The following is a 19,367-nucleotide window of genomic DNA, read 5'->3' as shown; positions in this document are numbered from 1 at the left end:
GCACTATAAAACAAAAGCCTATATTGTTGGGAAACAACTAAATATTTTTCATGGTTGAATTTAATTTCAGTCATGATCTTGACTTAAAATAAATTTGATAAGTAATGGAATAATAGTGTCAGCCCATTCACTTGCAATTTTAAATGTAATTTGGGATCTCCAAGGTTTGTCAAACCGAGGTGAACTACTACAAAGCATACAATACAATATTTCTTTAATAGCATTTTCCTTCCCTACTATAGTTTTTTTCAAAACTTATTTTGAATCGTTATGACTACAAGTGTGTACAAACAAACAAAATAAACCCATATTGATGTAGATTAATGGCAAGGGCCAGAACTGACATGATTGATCAAAGCAGATCTACCAAATATGAATCTATATATTTTTAAAACCTTGCTGTACTTTTTTAATCAGCTTTAAATAGGCTTTTTCTTTTAAACAATAGAATAATTTATATTATTATGAATAATGAATGCAAATTACATACAGCTACAGTATTGTGGTTGCAGTTGTTCCCTTTCTATTTTTTGAATTGTTTTTGCTGCTTTTAGTTTGAAGGGTCAGATGGAGAGCGAGGATGTACTTCCTGTCTCACGTGTCCACGGTGTCCTTGGATTGCTAACTTTGGCATGTGAGCAGCAGCATTAACATGCCTTTACCTAAACCTCCGGGAGGTACCGGTCTGGATGTTTTACAGAAGCTACCTCGGATCACTTTAGCTAACTTAAGACCTGAACCAGGATCTCGACAAAGGGTGAGGTTTAATGTTTCGGGTCCAGCTGCGGGCTAAGCTAACGTATGTAGCTGTATGCTAACCTTCTCATGCTGGTGTGGGTTGCAGGAGAAACGCCGGGGCAGAGGGCAGCACGGTGGGGGTAAAAGTGGCAGAGGACACAAAGGAGAGCGGCAGAGAGGGAATCGACCCCGACTGGGCTTCGAGGGGGGGCACACTCCTTTTTATCTGAGGATCCCAAAATATGGATTTAATGAAGGGCACAGGTAGTTACTGCTCCACATCCACCCACTTCATCGTCATTGGTCTGTAATAATGGGATCTTACATCAACAATATAAGATTAGAGTGGAGGAAACATTGCAATATTGTGTATATAGTTTATTATTATTTGTATTACTATCAAAGATGGCCGTGGCTATTGATACGGAAACGTATGAATATGGCCAGTTTAGGGTGACGTGACAGGTGCACCACGTCACTTAAAGTTCATCAGTTTTATTTTAGCTCATATTTATTTTTAGCTAACCCTTTTATTTTAGCCCTAACCCAGGAAGTACCCTAAAATGTTTTGTGTTTTTCTTGTATATATATATTTTTAATGCTGTAATTTGCCGTGTTGAATATGTTAAAATGAAAAAAATATGTGTCAAAAGTGGGATTCAAACCCACTCACCCATCCTGACACGGTGAAAACACAAGCACATTACGCTCATGTAGGAAAGTTCTGGAAAATGTACCCATAGTTAGAGGTGTCCCGATCCGATATTGATATCGGTGCGACATCAGCCAGAAAATCAATATCGGATTTCATCGGCCTGCATCGAAAATCACTGATATAAGCTCTTCGGTAAAATTTTTCACTCCAGAACTTCTATCTATCTATCTATTAATCTTGCTTGGACAGCTCCACTGTTGTCCAAGCAAATACTTACAATAAGCCATTGAAGGTGTTAATCCATGATTTCCTGATGTTTCAACTATTTGGAGACTTTAGCTACAGGCATTCTCACAGAGTTGTTTTAATTTTCTTTGCACTGTTGTGCAACGAACACGAAATAATGCAAGAAGGTACCTCAATTTGAAGGAAGTTTTCTGGAATGTAGGATTTTAAGAGAGGCACACATCGAAGTCCGAAATAAGCGTTGCTAAGTTATTACTTGTTTATTTTTTTCCCCTCAGTCGCCGTCCGCAGTACAAGCCTCTGACCCTGAAAAGGCTTCAGTACCTGATCGATCTGGGACGAGTGGACACCAGTCAACCCATTGACCTGACGCAGCTGGTCAATGCCAGAGGAGTCACCATCCAGCCTTTGAAAAGACACTATGGAGTCCAGCTTGTTGATGAGGTAACCAACCAGAGTTTGAAATACGATTTATTACATTCTCCAATGAGGGCTGCTAAACGTTAGCATTATTATTTCGTAAGCTGTTTTGGGTACCAGAAAACAGGCTTTGATATTAGTTTAGTGCAGCTGCTTGTTTCACCATCAGAACTTTGTTTGTGCTTATATATCTACACTATGTGACAGAGGTGACAAGTAACTAAGTACAAATACTTCAGTACTCTACTTAATTACTTTTTTCTGATATCTGTATTTCACTTGACTATTTATATTTTTTGGCGACTTTTTACTTAAACTTCTTACTTTTTAAAACAAATATCTGTACTTTCTACTCCTTACATTTTAAAAATGAGCTCGTTACTTTTAAGACCTTAGTAGATAACATCACAACGTAAAAAGACGCAACATTTTGGTAGTTTGAGTTTTTTTCTGTTAGGTTTTATGGTTAACATTTTCAAGTTTAAAAAATGCTTTGGGTTTAATTGAGAATTTTGCATTTTAATTAAAAAAACAAACATTTTTTTTTTTTTACAAATTGTATCTATGAGTGCTACATTCTCCATGTGTTCATAAAGAGTAACAGATTTAACTTGTTTCCATGTACCAGTATTCTACAAGTTTTTTTTATTATTGAAGGGAGAAATGTTTTAAGTACATTTAGTAGCATGTACTTTTTTTACTTTTACTTGGATACTGGAAACTAGTTCTTTTTCCACCTCTGATATATGATTCAAATGTAAAACTATTCGTTTTATTTTAATTTTACTGTGAAAATGCTAAAAGGAAATGAAGATATCATAATTTCTCTTCCACCAGCAGATGGCACTAAACAACAGTGTGCCGTGGCATTAGAGATGCTTTAAATGACCTTTGCACATCTTTGGGCCCTGACACGTTAGTATTTGTCATGTTTTAGGGTGCTGACATTTTTGGTGCAAAAATCCACATTGAGGTCCAGAGAGCGACTGAAGGAGCCATCGCTGCTATTGAAAGAAACGGCGGCGTGATCACAACCAGCTTCTACGACCCCATAAGCCTCGGTAACGCGGCACAGATCCATTGGTTGGACTTTCCAATCACATTAGTTTTATTTTGAAAGTTTTCAAGAATGTTTTTTCAACTTTTTTCCCCCTAGATATCCTGATCAAACCTGTCCCGTTCTTCTTGCGAGGGCAGCCAATCCCAAAACGGATGTTACCCGGGGAGGACATGGTCACCTACTACACATCAGCTGTGAACCGGGGCTACTTGGCAGACCTAGACCAAATCCAGGAAGCACGCCTGGCCCTGGCACAGAAGTACGGCTACACTTTGCCAGACATTTCAAAGGATGAACTGTATCGAATGCTGGCCACGAGGAAGGACGTTCGACAGATCTTCTTCGGCCTCTCTCCAGGCTGGGTCGTTAACTTTCCAGAAAAGAAGATTCTAAAACCAACCAATGAGAAACTACTCAAATATTATAGCTCCTAATGGAAAGCTAATATGTCATACATATTGTCATTTTGTTTGTGTGTATGAGCTGTCAATAAACTTTGTTTTGAATTATTGGGTCACATTTCAGTGTTTTTTGAGGCTGTGCAGTTAATCGAAATTCAATTACGATTTCGATTATTGCACTCAATGATTCGAAAAAATCATAATTGCAAAAAAAGTAGATTATTTAAAAAATATAATTTTTTTTACATGTTTTAATTCTTCAATAAAAACAAAATTCCACAATTTTGGATATCTACAAAGCAAAAATCTTGGCAAACACGAGAACAAATGATTATCAATAGCTGTGTAATGCACGAGCATGTAAGCTCTTCTTCCCCGCAACAACAACTTCTTTTGCGTTGACAAATAATCATATTTATGACAAATATTAGAGATGATTATTTTTTTCTATAATCGAGCAGCCACAGTGCTTTTACATTTTTATTTATTTAACCCAGGAAATTATTTTTGACACATGCATGACTATTATTTCTTTAACATCAGGTGAACTACAGTCCCAGTGACTCCAGGGCAGAAGAACAGGTGAGGGGGAAATCGGGAAAATACGATAACTCAAAAGAATGAAAACAGGAAACAGATGCCTAGTGATGTGTACTTGTAAAGTGGGTTGCATAGGTCCTTAAAGGGGAGTCAGAAATTAGTCATAGGCAGCTGTATCCTGGTGTGTGTGTTCAAATGAGCTAAACCCTGCACACACACACACACACACACCTTGGAATACAATCACAGGCAAACATGTAGGGAAACGGCTTCATTTCAATGACAAAATCAAAGTAAATTCCTTAACATAAAAGCAAAATGGCAGGCTAACAGAAACCCTTTTTTTTTTTCCTTATGAGGTGGATGTTGAAATCAAACTCTCCAATATGTGTTTGTTTATTTTCTGTAACGCCACCCTCGCTATAAATAGTCTGACATTTTACACAGATATTGTCTTAAAGACCTCTGCCATAGAATCTGGTTTGTCCAAAAAAGCCTTTATCAAAGGAAGCATATGTTTGTGTGAGCACAAGACTAAAGCATTGTGCTGCTATGAAATCCCCTCTGCCATGTCGCTCACTCTGAGTATGCAAAAAGAGTTTTAGAAAACACTTGATCTAAAGATAGTGTTTATACATCGTGTTGGAAAATGAAAATCATATTTTTTGCACTATTAGTTTATTTCAACACCTTTTTGCACCAGACAAAAATTAGGAAAATGACTAAAAACTAAACTAAATTAAACCAACTTATAAAGATTAGTTACTGATTTAACATGTTGACACAGTTTCATCTGAATATACTGCAGCATCACCAGGATGCAATCATAATGATTTAATATCCTTTTTTTACTAGGCCTGGGCAATATATCGAGATTTAAGATATATCGAGTAGGGGTGTCCCAATCCGATACAAAAAACAAAAATTGGACATCAGATTCAAAAGTCCGATTTTTTCTTAATTTTTTAAAATCTATTTTATTCAATAGACGAACACTGTAGATAATATGTTGAAGGTTAAAATGTATGTAACCAATTGGTTAATAATAAACGGGTCAGTTATACAGTTGCTGTCTATTGTTCTCTGTTAGAGTAACATCACTTGATCAAGCCTTTTCTTACATTCCACACTACAAAATAAGTCATTATTATTTTTTATTAAAGAAAAAAAGTAAGAAAAGTATGTATGATTCATGCTGATATCGGATCAATATCGGAATCGGCCGATACACCAAGGTGCAATATCGGTATCATATCGGAAATTAAAAAGTTGTATCATAATATCACTATTATCGAGTTTTTTATTTTGGCAATATAGAAAATTACGGTATTATATATCAATATATTCTTATTTTATAGCTAATTTTTTACAAAAAATACTCATTTCAGGAGTCACTTCTTTTGCTACTTCTCAGAACAACATGAAAAACCCAGTTAGATGGATTGCTGAGTGCATCCTAACCAAGAAACTCCTCTAAAAAAAGCCATAATACAGAACTCACTCACACGTGCTGTCCCTTATAAGAGAAAAAGACAAAAGTGGCACATATTGTGCAGCTGTTTGTTAATAAATGCGCCTGCGTGACATTTGACATCAGCAAATTTCACTCAAATTGTCTTTTTGGTCAGACTTTGTTTGAATTAAAAATGTCAAGATTTATATTGTATATCAGCATTTTGATAAAAAAAATAAATAAATCAAGTAACTTTCTACCCTTTTATAAATTTTTCATTTCATCTGTACTAAATCCTTCTTATTAGATTTATTCTTTACTTAGCAAGCCACCAACTTAGATTCTTGTTGAAAAATGAAATTGTAATCACAATGTAAACTGTGTTCCTATACTATAAGGTCAACAGCTTCGCTTTGATGACCTTGCCTTTGATGTTTTTCATCTTGCATGTCAGCGTGTCACTGAGTTGCAGGAGTAAATGGATGCATGTACACAAGCGACCCTGCCAGGAAAACCTGCCCAAATCGTTACAGCATAATACTTTAAATAAATCACTGCACAGGAAAGAAACATCACAATCACTGTTTATGGCAGAGCAGCAACGCTTATCTTCAAAGCAGCAGACCCTTTTGATTTTCTAACAGGTCTCAGATCAGCAGCAGCAGAAAAAAAAGGAGTGACAGACTCGACCCGATTCTCAAAAAATTGCTGGAACTATAGCGTTAGTGGCCAATTGGGGTAAAAGCAGGGAACATGTTGGTGTTAGACATATTTGATGTGCTGATTTTGAATATCCATGTTCCTAAGCTGAATTTCGAGTCCTTCATGCTCAAATTCACAGTTTAAAACTGCATATGGACATGGTTACCTTAGAGTTGAGAATGCTCATGCCAACAACTGTGCAGAACCTTTGCAATGCACATGACGTAAAACTCAGCTACAATGTAGGTGTAAAAAACAAAGTGAACCAGTGAACAACTTGTCTGCATGCACACAAATAAATAGGGATGTAACGATTCACTCAACTCCCGATTCGATTCGATTCACGATACTGGGCTCACGATATGATTCTCTAACAATTTATTTTACAAAATGAGATTGTAGACAAATGATGACTGAAAAATATCTTTCATTTTGTCTTGGGGAAGCCACAATGCTTCCACACTTCTGATTTAAAAGACTGTGGTGCGTCCTGAATTTCAAATTCGAAATAGAGCCCTCTGTGGTTAAAAAAAAGTACTGCGATTCAATTTCAGATGTGAACCAGATGTGGTTTCGATGTGCACCGTGACAACCGTGATCCAATGTAAATTCATTAGAAATTTTTATTTTTTTAAATAACACCTATTATTCTTTCCCAAAACACTACAATCTTCCTACAATATACTGTATTTATATCTATACAGCGATGGACAAAAGTATTGGCACCCTTAAAATGTTTCCACAACTCAGACCATTTCTCCCAGAAGCAATTACAAATGTTTTCGGTATACATGTGTTTATTTCCTTTATGTGCATTGAAAAAACACAAATAAAGAATTAAGGATAAAGTTTTATTTAGAGCATGTGATGCTCGTTTAAACTCGACTGTGGCAAGAACAGGTTATGGAAATATAGAAATCACACCTGAAGTCAGTTCCAATGTATAAAAGTTGGTTATAAGACCAACTCCAGAGATCTTTAAGTTCCTTTGTCCACTGTGCGTGACATCATCATCAAGTTTACAACCTATATGGAACTGTAGCTCATCTCCCTGGACGGCGACGCAAGAGAAAAATTAGATTTTTTTTAAATGAAAATGAAAAATGTTGGCTTTTTTTCTTGTGCATTTTTCTGTTTTTTCAACATAAATGCATGTATACCAAAAACCCCTGTAAATGCAACTATTTCAGGGATAATTTCTGTAAGTAATGGAAATATTCCAAGGGTGTTGTTACAGTTGTGGTACTGCTCAGAGTGTGGCTGCTCACATTATTATAAAATTATTATGAAAAGTCAGACATTGCTCTACTTATAGTGACTTATAGTAGAAGTATCTTATTTCGTGATTCTACTTCATGCTGTTTCACTAAACATAACATCTCACACTTTGTTTATCTGCCTTGAATCAGCTTTTTATGGCCTGTTTAGGACAGACACTAATCACACAGTGTCTCACAACTTTCAGCACTAATTGAGGCTTTAATGCAGGCCTTCTTCTCCTCCGTCTGTCAGAAGCAGACGGAGGAGAAGATTTACACTTTCAATCTGCAGGAACTAACATTTTGGGAAATGCCAAAAGCATGACGTTGCAATAAGATGTCCAAACATCAACTATATGGTAGGAAAGGTTGTATTTATTTCTGCAGATAACTGTCTGATCTGCAGATTTATAGTCCTGGTGCTCATTAGTCAGTCTTAGTCTGAGCAGGTCCGTAGTGTAGACAAATGAAATGTAATTAGAAAGCAGCCTGATCACAAGCAGAGGTGTAAAGAATACTGATATATCCTATTCAAACTGTACTCTAGTACAAGCACAAGTAAGTTATACATTAATTACTGAAGTAAAAGTAAAAAAGTAGTTTTGCCAGTACTTTCACCCCCCCACCCCCACGTTTATTCTTGGTAATAAATCTTGCCACGGTTCCCTTGCATACAGTAAACATCTCATGTATAAACTTAACAAGGAAGAGACCCAATCTTGCACAATTGGAACTTCATTTATTCTCCACAAAAGCATTTGTATAGAATAAAAGGTTGGTCAAAAATGTACAATTATGATCCATTTGATTGTTGTCTGGTCATTTACATTTTCTGTAGTTTCACAAAAACTTGTTTTAAAACAAAAAAATAATAACTTATTCAGCAACGGTTGGGTGTAGAAATAAAACAAATGACTTCTTTTGAAACAAGCTGAAGTACAAGTAAAATTAGTGATTTAGAAATATATAGTCCAAAAAGTACAAGTACCCATAAAAGCAACTTAATTACAGTTACTTTCACCTCTGATTACAAGTCATGGTGAAAGTGGGCCAGACTGCACAAATTGATGGATTTTAATCTGAAATCAGATGAATTAGTTCACTTTCACACAAAAAAGTAGATCAATAGATCAGATGATGACATTTGTGTCAAGTCTAAAATGAGGCCATGAACACCATTTCTATGTCCAAATATCAATATTAGATACAGTAACAACTATTGAGTAATATCTGTCAACTGAGGTGGGCTTTTATTTGTTGTTGGGTCAAAGATTACACATTAAAAATACATTTTCATACAAAATCATTCTTGGTCATTTTAAGAAAAAGAAAAAGTCGTGATTGAAGGACTCTCGTGTTGGGATCATAAAGACCAGTAAAATGATTCCATCTGTTTCAGCCTATAATAATATGATGTAATGTCATTAATACTGATCTGTTGTCCTTGCACATGCCTCGTCTGCTCATCGTTCCACCCGAGCTCGCGTGTTTGAGTCTGAGCTTGTGTTTGATGTCTGGCTGAGCGCGGCCTGTTATCTCTGCTCAGAGGTGGGGGCATCATTGTGTTCAGGTAATGAGGCTAAATTAAGCTTGTCTACTCCAGGGGGCATGTAATCCTCTCATAGGGCTGGACCAGGAGCTGTTTACACAGGGAGTGTGGAGGTTAGCACTCACAGCTCCACCATAGCTTCAGCCTCCAGTAGACACTCCTCAAACACTAAACTAAAGACGCAGAGAATGGAGGTGGAGCCTCAGGTTGCTGCATTGAATGATGTGTGAGGCTTGGTGCAGGATATCTTGATGCTGACCTGCTGTGTCAATACAATACAGCACAGGCCTAACTCTGAAGATCATGGTCACCTGAGGGAAGTTTGATATTCTCTTCACACTATTCAGCAATGAAACAATGCAACACTTTAGTGAGGAGTCACTGGGAAAGTCAATAGGATGGCACTGGGACCAACAGGGAATACAATGCCTCATCAGGCTTCCTGCCATGCAGTTAAAGCTGCAGTTTGCAAAATCCTCTCTCTACTTCGTTTGAAACCGAAACTGAAACTCAACCTTCCATACCGGTGTCTTTTGTGAACACTTTTTTTTTTCTCATTATAGACTATAGTGACAAGTATTTTTCTGGTGTTTTAGAGACTCTAACATGAATGCACATATCACTAAAAATGCAAAGGGCTAATAAACTGAACTCTGTAGTTACTGTCCTGAGCAGCGGCTGCTGCCGTCAACTCGTCCCCGCCGCAAGCACATACAGAGGGTTCTGTGATCCCAGCTGCCTGCAGCTCTGAGGAGACTAATACCCACCTCTCTCTCTCTCTCTCTCTCTCTCTCTCTCTCTCTCTCTCTCTCTCTCTCTCTCTGACACGTGTCAGGAGTCACGGAGGGTCCATGAGGACACTTTCCAAAACTTTTATGTTACAGAAAGAAAGTGTCTATTTGTACGGTTGCCGTACGGACAACCCCCGGTGCTATTGGTACGGTTACCAAAGTACAAGTACGTAGCGTTTAAGGGTTAGGGTTAGGTTATAACTCATATGGCAACAATTTTTAGGGTTAGGGAAAGGTTTAGTCTTAGTCACGTGACCTAAACTGGCCAAATAGGATGGAATGTTGGTATGTTGATGCGGCAACCGTATGGATAGCCACTGAGTTACAGAAATGGGAAACAATAATAATATTTTTTTCAAAAACAGTTACATTGGTACATTTATTTTCATCAACAACAATTTGTTACTTTTAATTGGGAATTTTCATCATTTTTTTTTTTTTTTTTTCGTATTCTGACCCCTATATCATATTTCATATTGTATCATGAGTGAACTATTTCTGTATATACCCTACTGCCATATATACAGACACACTGGGGTCACTTTAAACATTTAAAACAGGAGAATATTGAATTTAATCCCATCACTGCCAATAATCAGAGAGAGAGAGAGTCGAAACTAACATTATTGTATTCACGCTGTGTCGTTCAGGTTAATTGATTAAATCCATTAGTGCTGTTCACACCGCAGAGGAGCACGTGTCCCGTTTGACACCCCGGATGTGGATTCAGCCGCTAATTCTGACAAGCTGTAAAACAACAACAACAAGAACACGCACACACACACACACACACACACACACAGGCAGATGTATTGATTAGCCTCGCACTAAGACAATCAATATTAGGTTAAAGTTGTCAGCCACAGATAAGACAAATAAATGTAATAGTTGACAACAACAATCTATTTATTTAAACCTCAAATATTCTTTTCAAACGTTTTCAAGGTATAGTAATAGGTTGTTTAAATGAATAAATCAATACACCAATTCATTTGTAATTTGGTATTTTTGTGTTTCAAATTAAAATACACACTAATTAAATAAATTCCTTAACTTTAAATGACCTCCTTTTCAGTTCCCTTAAACAATAAAATAAATAAATTAGACTATGTTTTAATATTTTTTGTTATTATTATAAGAACATGTCTTTTTTTATTTCTTTAATCTAATAAATTAAACGAATTTCTAAAAGTTCTTTGGAAGTCAAACCACTTAGATTCAGCATCCTTTTCATGAGTTGTTTGAGGCACTCTATGAATGATAAAGGTCTGTATTCATCAAATACATGCAACACTTTAATTACTCATTTATTTTCGTTGTACATTCTATTCTAAAACTTTAATATTAAGGCAATATAAACATGATTTCAAGCATTAGCCCATCAGTATATTTTTTACCTTGTAATTTAAGGAGTTTCATGCATTGATCAATTAAACAATGAAATAATGAAAATGGACAAATAGGCATTACATTTTGTCTACACATTTATCACTATACTATCTTTTATTTATTTATTTATTTCACACGTAGGCTACTTTTTATCAATATTTATAGCAACAATTAACTTTTTTATATATATTTAGCGCTAGTATTTATTTTATTTATTTATTTATTTATTATAAAAAATAGGAGGTTTGTGATTTCTGTCAATCCATGGTGACTAAAAACATTTAGAATGTATTCCCCTTGTTGTATATTAAAGTGTCACACTCTACTGAGACAAAAGACATAAACAGATATTCATTTAAAGCATTCAGAAAGAAAGAAATAAGCTCCTGTAAAGGCAGCATCCTGTATTCATGTGGGATCACATAATAAATCATTTTTGATCGACGCACTGAATGAAATGTGTGGTTGTTCTATGTTTATGAGATAATTATTTTTGAATGCGACGGTAAAACCGCTCAGAAATTATTATTATTATTTTCAACAAAATCAAGCGCACATTTCAGTGGATTTTTTTTTTACTGACTTTAATCCGTTTATAAATTGATGAAAGCCATTCCCTCCACGTTTGATCTTCCTCAGCTCATCACGTTTCCTTTGTTGTGCTTCGATCTATATTGTCGTGCGCAAATATTTGTGCGTCGTCTCCTAATCGTGTCATAAACAGGCTTTGATCAAGACTGTGAAAATGCACCTCGATAAAGACCGTGATGTAATAAGTAACCAAGCAGCTATAGTACACTTTAATGTACAGCTATTCATTCAGCTGCTTCCTGTCTGCAGGGCTGGAGATTACATAAATAATGCTATTGAAATGGCATTAGAAAAAAATTAAGGCTTTGATCTATAATTACAAATATAAAAAATATCGCATGACTAACACTTTAATGAATATCAAAGGGAGAAAACTTAAAGTTTAAGTGGGTATAGATTAAAAAATAAATAAATAAAAATAATAATAAGACGGTTTATTTATCATAGATAAATAAAAAGAAATGAAAAAGAAACACATACACTTGACCTTTAATTAGTTTAAAGATTGTTAGGGCAGTACTTTTGACAAAATCTATCAGGCCCTATTATATGACTTGTCATTTTTGCACATTTCATGTATATATAGCCTCTACCAGAAAAACGTTCCCCTATTCAACTTTAACCAACTGTATCGGATGTGTCATAGTATGGTATGAAAATGTATTTTTTTAAGCCCTACTCTATCAATCATTGTAATTCAAAAAAATCCAGATAATTCAGCACCGTTTAGGCCTTTGATGTTTAAGACACGCGGACAAGGTATTTTACCTATAATAATAATAATAATAATAATAATAATAATAATAATAATAATAATAATAATAATGTATTTATTTTTTAAACCATGGGTGTACAAACAGTTTTATACCAGCATGGTGGGAGGTGGGGGTGCTCTAACTCTTCTCACTGTATTCTCTTTTGAAGTTTCCCGGTGGGTGGGGGACTGGGGGGTCAGATGAGGGCACAGACCTAAAAGGATCACCTGCATTTAACACCTTGTATCCACTCCTCCTGCTCTCCCATTGGTGCAGCCGCCACATATAGACCAATCATCCCATTGCCGGTGACAGCAGGCCCCCCCATCACTAACCATCATGCACTTCAGCACGCACCTCGATGCCCTGCAGCTGTGCACGGACAGAACCGACGAGGCAGACCCCGAGCAGATGGCTGAGGTGTGCTACCCGGGTTCAGGGCCCTCCAGCCCACAGTCCGTGCACTCAGACTCCAGCTGCACCAGCCCCGACACCAAGGTGGCCTCAGAGCAGCAGAGGGTCCGGAGGCCCCTGAACGCCTTCATCATCTGGACCAAAGAGGAGCGCAGGAGACTGGCTCAGCTCAACCCAGAGCTGGAGAACACTGATCTGAGCAAAATACTAGGTAACATAACAATACATGTAAATGAATAAATGCTTAGTTTAGACCAGGGGTCCCCAACATGGTGTCCGCGGGCACCAGGTAGCCCGCATGGACAAGAGAGAAGAGGTGCCCTCAGGCCTTTTCTAACAAGAACAATATTAACCAATGAGCTTTGTCCAAAATCTCATTTACTTCCCAGGCTTTAAACTCAGAGATAAATGCAGGTGACAGATGTAGTCAGCGCTTTAATAGAGTACATGCTGCACTTCATATGTTTTTGTATTAAATTAACAATTTACCGTTTATTTAGGAAATGTTGTTGCAAATAGGATTTTGTTAAAAAAAAAAACAAAAAAAAACTGCAGATTGTGGATGTTTTTTTTTTTTTAATGCAAAGTGGGTTTGTTCTAAAATACAAAATTGTTAAAATCTACATTTTACATGTTTTGCGATTAGTTAAAAAGTAGGAACATAAAGATTTCTAATGAAATGTAATGAAAGCAAAACAATTTGCATGAATTAGGAAAAAAAAAAGTGTTGCATGTCGAAACATTTCTTACCTTTTTAAGTTACAGGTATATAGTTTTCCTTATTATCTTACCCTTTTATTAAAGTGAAACCGTGAATTTAAGAAGTATATATCAAACAGCCCTTCAGATTATAGAAAGGTTGGTGACCCCTGGTGATCTTTGCTCTGTTTACTTTATTTGTTGAACATTTTTTGCAGGTAAAACCTGGAAGGCCATGTCATTGGCAGAGAAGCGACCATACATGCAGGAGGCAGAGCGCCTTAGGGTGCAGCACACCATCGACCATCCCAACTACAAGTACAGGCCCCGCAGGAGGAAGCAGCTGAAGAAGGGCCCCAGGCCCCCAACCGCTGAGACCAGCTCAGCCTATAATCCACACTACAACCTCAGCTACCTGCTCCAGCACCAGAACCAGCACCAGAATAACTTCCACTTCCCTAGCACCCATGTAAACAACTACGGATACACAAACACACCTGTTTACACAGACACGTTTTCAGACCACCACGTCACGTACGCAGAGCCTCAGGTGTACGGACACACTGAGCTCAGGGGTCAGGGGGAGTCCAGTGGCCCCGGGGCCCCGCAGGTCACAGCTACGCCCTCCCTGGAGCTGTACCTGGAGCGGGTTCAGCTGGACATGCTCTACGACCTGGACCGTAGTGAGTTTGAACAGTATCTGCTGCCATGTTCTCGGCCTGACTCAGTGGATCCATCCAGCTTCTACCAGCAGCACCAGCAGCACCAGCATCATGGTAGAGAAGGCCGCTCTCTGTCCTAACACACAGCATCCAACTGTGTATTTATTCTTAACTTATTTTTCAGCCTAAAACCACTCTCATCTCATCGTTTTATACATGTGTTTGGTCCCTGTGTATTTTTTTCAACGTTATGTATGAATAAATGACATGAAATTATTTGCTTCTGTTGTTATTGAGGAAAATGTATTAAGAAATCACTAGAAAATTAAACTGAATCACAGATAACACTTTTCAACATCAACGATAGTCCATGCAGAACAATAAAACATATTTACACAATCTTCTACAAATACTGTATTTGTACACGGAATAAACAGTAGGATGAAAGAAAATAAAACAGTGACATCAAAGCGTTAATTTATTGTAAATAAAATGCCATGTTTTTCTACAACTATTTGATCATCACACAAGTGGATGCTCAGTACAAAGTAACTGAATAAAATGCCTAAATTAGTTACATGAGGATAACACATGACGTGTTTAAGTTATGACATACATATATCATCAGGAATCAATAGATTAGATTGATAGCTTAATGCCCTCCCGTTGGTGAAGTTTATATATTTTTTAATTTTTTTTTATCACCTTCCAAAGTCATGATGGGTTGAAGTGGGCAGCAGGGTGGTGACCAAGGAAAAATCCCCAACTTCCTCCTTCATTTTAAAACATTTCACAATGGCTCTAAAAATATGCTGTGAAATCACCATATATTCTAAGTGTTTATCCACATTGAAAATGTTTACCTCCCTGTCTCATTTTACTGTATATATAGGGTCGGAGCCCTGAGTTGGAATTCTGCAAGGAGGGATAGTGCAGGGCCCCCAACATGTGAAATGCTCCCAAAATCTAGGGCAGTAATAACTATAATAATGACTAATAATTTGGAGTCATAATTGTTTTGGTTTAATGGCCTCATATAGATTGGATCCTAAGATCAGTAAAAATTAAGAAAGTAAAACATAAATTACAGGTAGCTTCTAATATAAGTCAGTTGGGTTCAATTCCACCTACGTGTCATCGGTTCAATGAAGTTAACGCCTGCACAGAATAAGTAAACATGTAAAGATATCTTTCTGATTAATATTCAGATTATGTTGTCTTTAGTTGTAAAAAGTTGTTTTTCAATCACAGTTGGGGCCACAAACATGTAAACATCTGATCCCATTGCCACATAATTAACAATAGGTCAGCATGTACTAATCTGAGCATTAATACAGGAAAGAACAAAGGCTTTGTGCATTTTTGTTGTTGTTTTCTGTTTCCGAAGTCATTTTTGCGTATATTTTGTTGTCCTTTTGTGTATTTTTATGTCATTTTGTATTGTTCGAGTCATTTCTGTGTAATTTTGTAGTCATTTTGTGTGTTTTTTGCGACATTTCGTACATTTACTTTCAGGGCCACACCGAAGGCCATACTGTATAACCCATCCATCCATTTTCATACCCGCTTATTCCCGTTTAACAGGGTCGCGGGGGTCTGCCGGTGACAATTTCCGGCTCTCATAGGGCGCTTGGCGGGTTTCACCCTGGACAGGGCGCCAGTTCATCACAGGGCAACACAGACACAGACAACCATTCACTCTCTCATTCACTCCTATGGGCAATTTAGAGACTCCAATCCAATGGATTGTGGGAGGAAGCCGGAGGACCCGGAGGAAACCCACGCAGCACGGGGAGAACATGCAAACTCCACACAGAAAGGACCCAAGTCCACCGCAGGGCTTGAACCCAGGACCTTCTTGCTGTGAGGCGGACGTGCTAACCACTAAACCACCGTGTGCCCAGGCCATATAACATGCTACAAACACAAGTTTAAAATGAAGTTACATTGTCATTATGTGAGATTAATTTTGGGCAGCTATACAACTGCAATGAAAAAGTAATGTATTTAAAGTCAAAGAAATTTGAAACTGTTGAAAGTAATAGATCATGGTCCTGACCGTCACAGTGACTCAGGTTTACCAATGAGGCCTTAGAGAGATTACAGGAAGCCTTCACTGGAGGCTAATCATCATTGGGCATTATAACTCAGTAAAATGGAAATATGATGAGTATGAGGGGGGTATAACGGCCAAGGGAAGAACAAGCTTGTTTTTTTTTTTTTTTTTTTTTTTTTTTTAACGTGTATAAAGAGCAGAAGAACTGATTAGGAACAAGGCCCCACCTAAATGGGCGGAAGATATCTGACGCCAGCTAAACTCCCTCATGAATCCCTTCCCCATAAAACCAAACACAGAACACTGAGATGCAAAACTGTTTACGGTAATATTTATAATAGCAGCAGAATAATATTCTCTCTCGGAGCACAAATTTCCTATTTTACAAGGCTGAACTCAAGCTGATAGTTCAACTGGTTTGTTTTTGTCCATCTTTGGCCCCTCAGCAACAATTAATGAGCTGTTACAGGAATTTCCTGAAAGGAAAACAACGGCATTTCAGCTGAAAATATGATCAACTATAAACGGCAATAGAAAAATGGCAGATGGACAATTGAGATAGTTTTGTTTCTTTCATCAAACATCTAACATTGAGTCATTATTGTGTTCAAAAAGTTACATTATAGGAGCATTTCCATTTAAGATGACAGGTTTTCATGTAACAGTTAATATCAATATTGTATTAATGACATGTGAAAGTGTTCTGACTAAATAAAGTTGCAATAATTGCCATGATTACTTAAATATTATACTGTAACTACATCAACAGATCCGAGTCGTCTTCGTCACATTTTCTCATTTTTTCTTAATTTTCCAGGACATCAGAAATACTAAAGTGTCATTGTTTAACTGGTATCTTGGAGTTTTTTTTGGTATTTTATTAGAATAACTGCTTGAAGCTTATCACTGCAGGGGAATGTGAGGAATTCCGGCATCTCAAACATGCTGTACCACAGAAACATTTGTCAATCATAAAGAACTTCCCCTTAAATATGCTAATGCTAACTCTGAAGTCCAATATTGACACAGGAGTGGCTGGGGTTTATATTAAACTTAAAGAGATATACACTCAGTTGGGACATTCCTCACATTTCTTCAGCCATAATTAGACTTTCCTTGTAATTCCTCTAGCATGAAGGTCATCAATAGTTTCCTGTCCCGGGAGCAGTTTGGGTAAATCCAGGGCTGCTGGCTGCAGATAATGCTCATCCGAGTATTATCCTGCAGGGACGGCTGCTCGGTGTGGAGTTTAGGAGGAAACTCAAACAGGAAGAGCCGTGAAGTGAGACACTTGACAGTTTTTTAACCCAAAATAAATAATGAAGGAAAAAAAGAAAGAAAGTTTTCATTAAATCCCCAAAGGGCATCAAAAGTCATTCCATAAAACAAAGCATCAGAGCAGTTTAGATATAGTCCACACACTTTAAGAGATGAGGGAAATGTCTGAGTTTGATGTCTCATCATCAAGCACTAATGGAGTCTATCAGATTACTATAACTTCATCAGAGCGGTGGAGGTGCAGCAGCTTTTCACCTGAATGTCTCACAGGTTTTCTGCATGCATCTCTCATAGATAAGAACGAGACATTATCAATTAGCAGTATCTCTTATTTTGTGTCAATGCTGCATTGAAAAAAAGACAACAAAGTCATTAAGCAAGCAGCTAGTGGCTTCTGAACAATATCAGCTGAAATGCAAACGTTGGAGCCTCTGAATCTGTTTGAATCCTTAGACAAGTCAATAAAGATCAAGTTCTGATTTTAGATAGTTACTTAAACTAAAGGCAACATACTGTAAGAGGCAGATGTGAGTCATCATTACAAACATGTCACTAACCTCCTCATTTACCATAATTTGTATTACTTACATTGGCAACAGTTTCCATTCACATCAGTTTCCATTGTTTTTCCTGAATCAATGAAACAATCTCATGAGAAAATGAAGATTTCTATTTTCGTGTGTACCATCACGATTTTTTTGTACGTGACTATCAAACTCGTGTACACATAAAACTTTTTACAACATTTTATTCAGGGTTAGGGTTATGGTTATGGGGGAGTAGAGACCGCTAACATTGGTTTGCGATTCATTCCGAGCAGATTGACATAAATTTGTGCCGCACAGCACAAAATGAAATTGTGCCAAGCAGCACGAAAAAATAATTGTTCCCTGCAGCACAAAAAGTATGAGGTAGTTGTGTTGCCACGCGTGAAAAATTACATCAAGTCATTTTCGTGACAGTCTCACGATCCCAGTAAGTGAGACTGGGCTGGAATCAAAGTAGTATTCAAGAAACAGAAGATCAAATGGTCCGCTCAGAACATACTGAATGTTTGTGACCAATTTAACTTTATTGTTTTTTGTGGTATATAAAAGCTCTGAAGGCTTATAATATACTCAAATGTCTCTGAGATACTTCAGTTAACAATAAAAACTGTTTGCAGACTGTCTGGTTTACATGTAGATATAGAAAACATAATGTCCCTGTTTTCTGAATGTCAAGTGGCTTTCTTTACAAATTAATTCATAAACAAGATCAGGGCCGGCCTTCCCGACAGGCAACACAGGCGGCCGCCAAGAAAACCCATATTGTACCCATCATTTTTTTTTTCAATATATACATTAATTTAAAAAGGTATAATAAACATCAAACACACCCTTTAAAATCACTGTTTTCTCTTAATCGAATACTATTATTAAAAATCTATAATCTAATATTTATTTTATTTTAATTATTTTAATTAACTTTTCATATTTGGTCTTGTAAGCAAAGTTGGAATAACTCGACGGAGAGAGAAGAACAGCTTCAGCTAGAATTTTTTTTAAATCAATTTCTCATTTAATAACAGATATTTAACAAACAAAAATTCAATATGGCAAAATACTCAGAAACCCTGATACTCCCTCTTTGGTAGATGTCTTGTTAATATTTATGCTATATATGATGTACACTATTGGTAGATGGGGTTGCAACTTTTATTTGTTATA

At 37.0% G+C, this 19,367-nt stretch overlaps 2 protein-coding genes across 2 annotated transcripts; both read left to right on the top strand.

Moving 5' to 3' along the window:
• Window positions 1-555: 555 nt before the first annotated feature.
• On the top strand, window positions 556-3,628 carry mrpl15 (mitochondrial ribosomal protein L15). The gene is made up of 5 exons (XM_028434301.1): window positions 556-757; window positions 845-1,002; window positions 1,918-2,083; window positions 2,997-3,120; window positions 3,216-3,628. Exons 1-5 carry the CDS (start codon window positions 653-655, stop codon window positions 3,551-3,553), a joined length of 891 nt encoding a protein of 296 aa, XP_028290102.1. The 5' UTR covers window positions 556-652; the 3' UTR covers window positions 3,554-3,628.
• Window positions 3,629-12,951: 9,323 nt separating this feature from the next.
• On the top strand, window positions 12,952-14,464 carry sox32 (SRY-box transcription factor 32). The gene is made up of 2 exons (XM_028435102.1): window positions 12,952-13,174; window positions 13,881-14,464. The coding sequence occupies exons 1-2, from the start codon at window positions 12,961-12,963 to the stop codon at window positions 14,462-14,464; spliced, it is 798 nt and encodes a 265-aa protein (XP_028290903.1). The 5' UTR covers window positions 12,952-12,960.
• Window positions 14,465-19,367: the final 4,903 nt, after the last annotated feature.

Source organism: Gouania willdenowi, chromosome 20 (assembly GCF_900634775.1).
Source record: "Gouania willdenowi chromosome 20, fGouWil2.1, whole genome shotgun sequence".
Classification (NCBI taxonomy): Eukaryota; Metazoa; Chordata; class Actinopteri; order Blenniiformes; family Gobiesocidae; genus Gouania; species Gouania willdenowi.
This window is presented reverse-complemented; position numbering and strand designations above follow the sequence as displayed.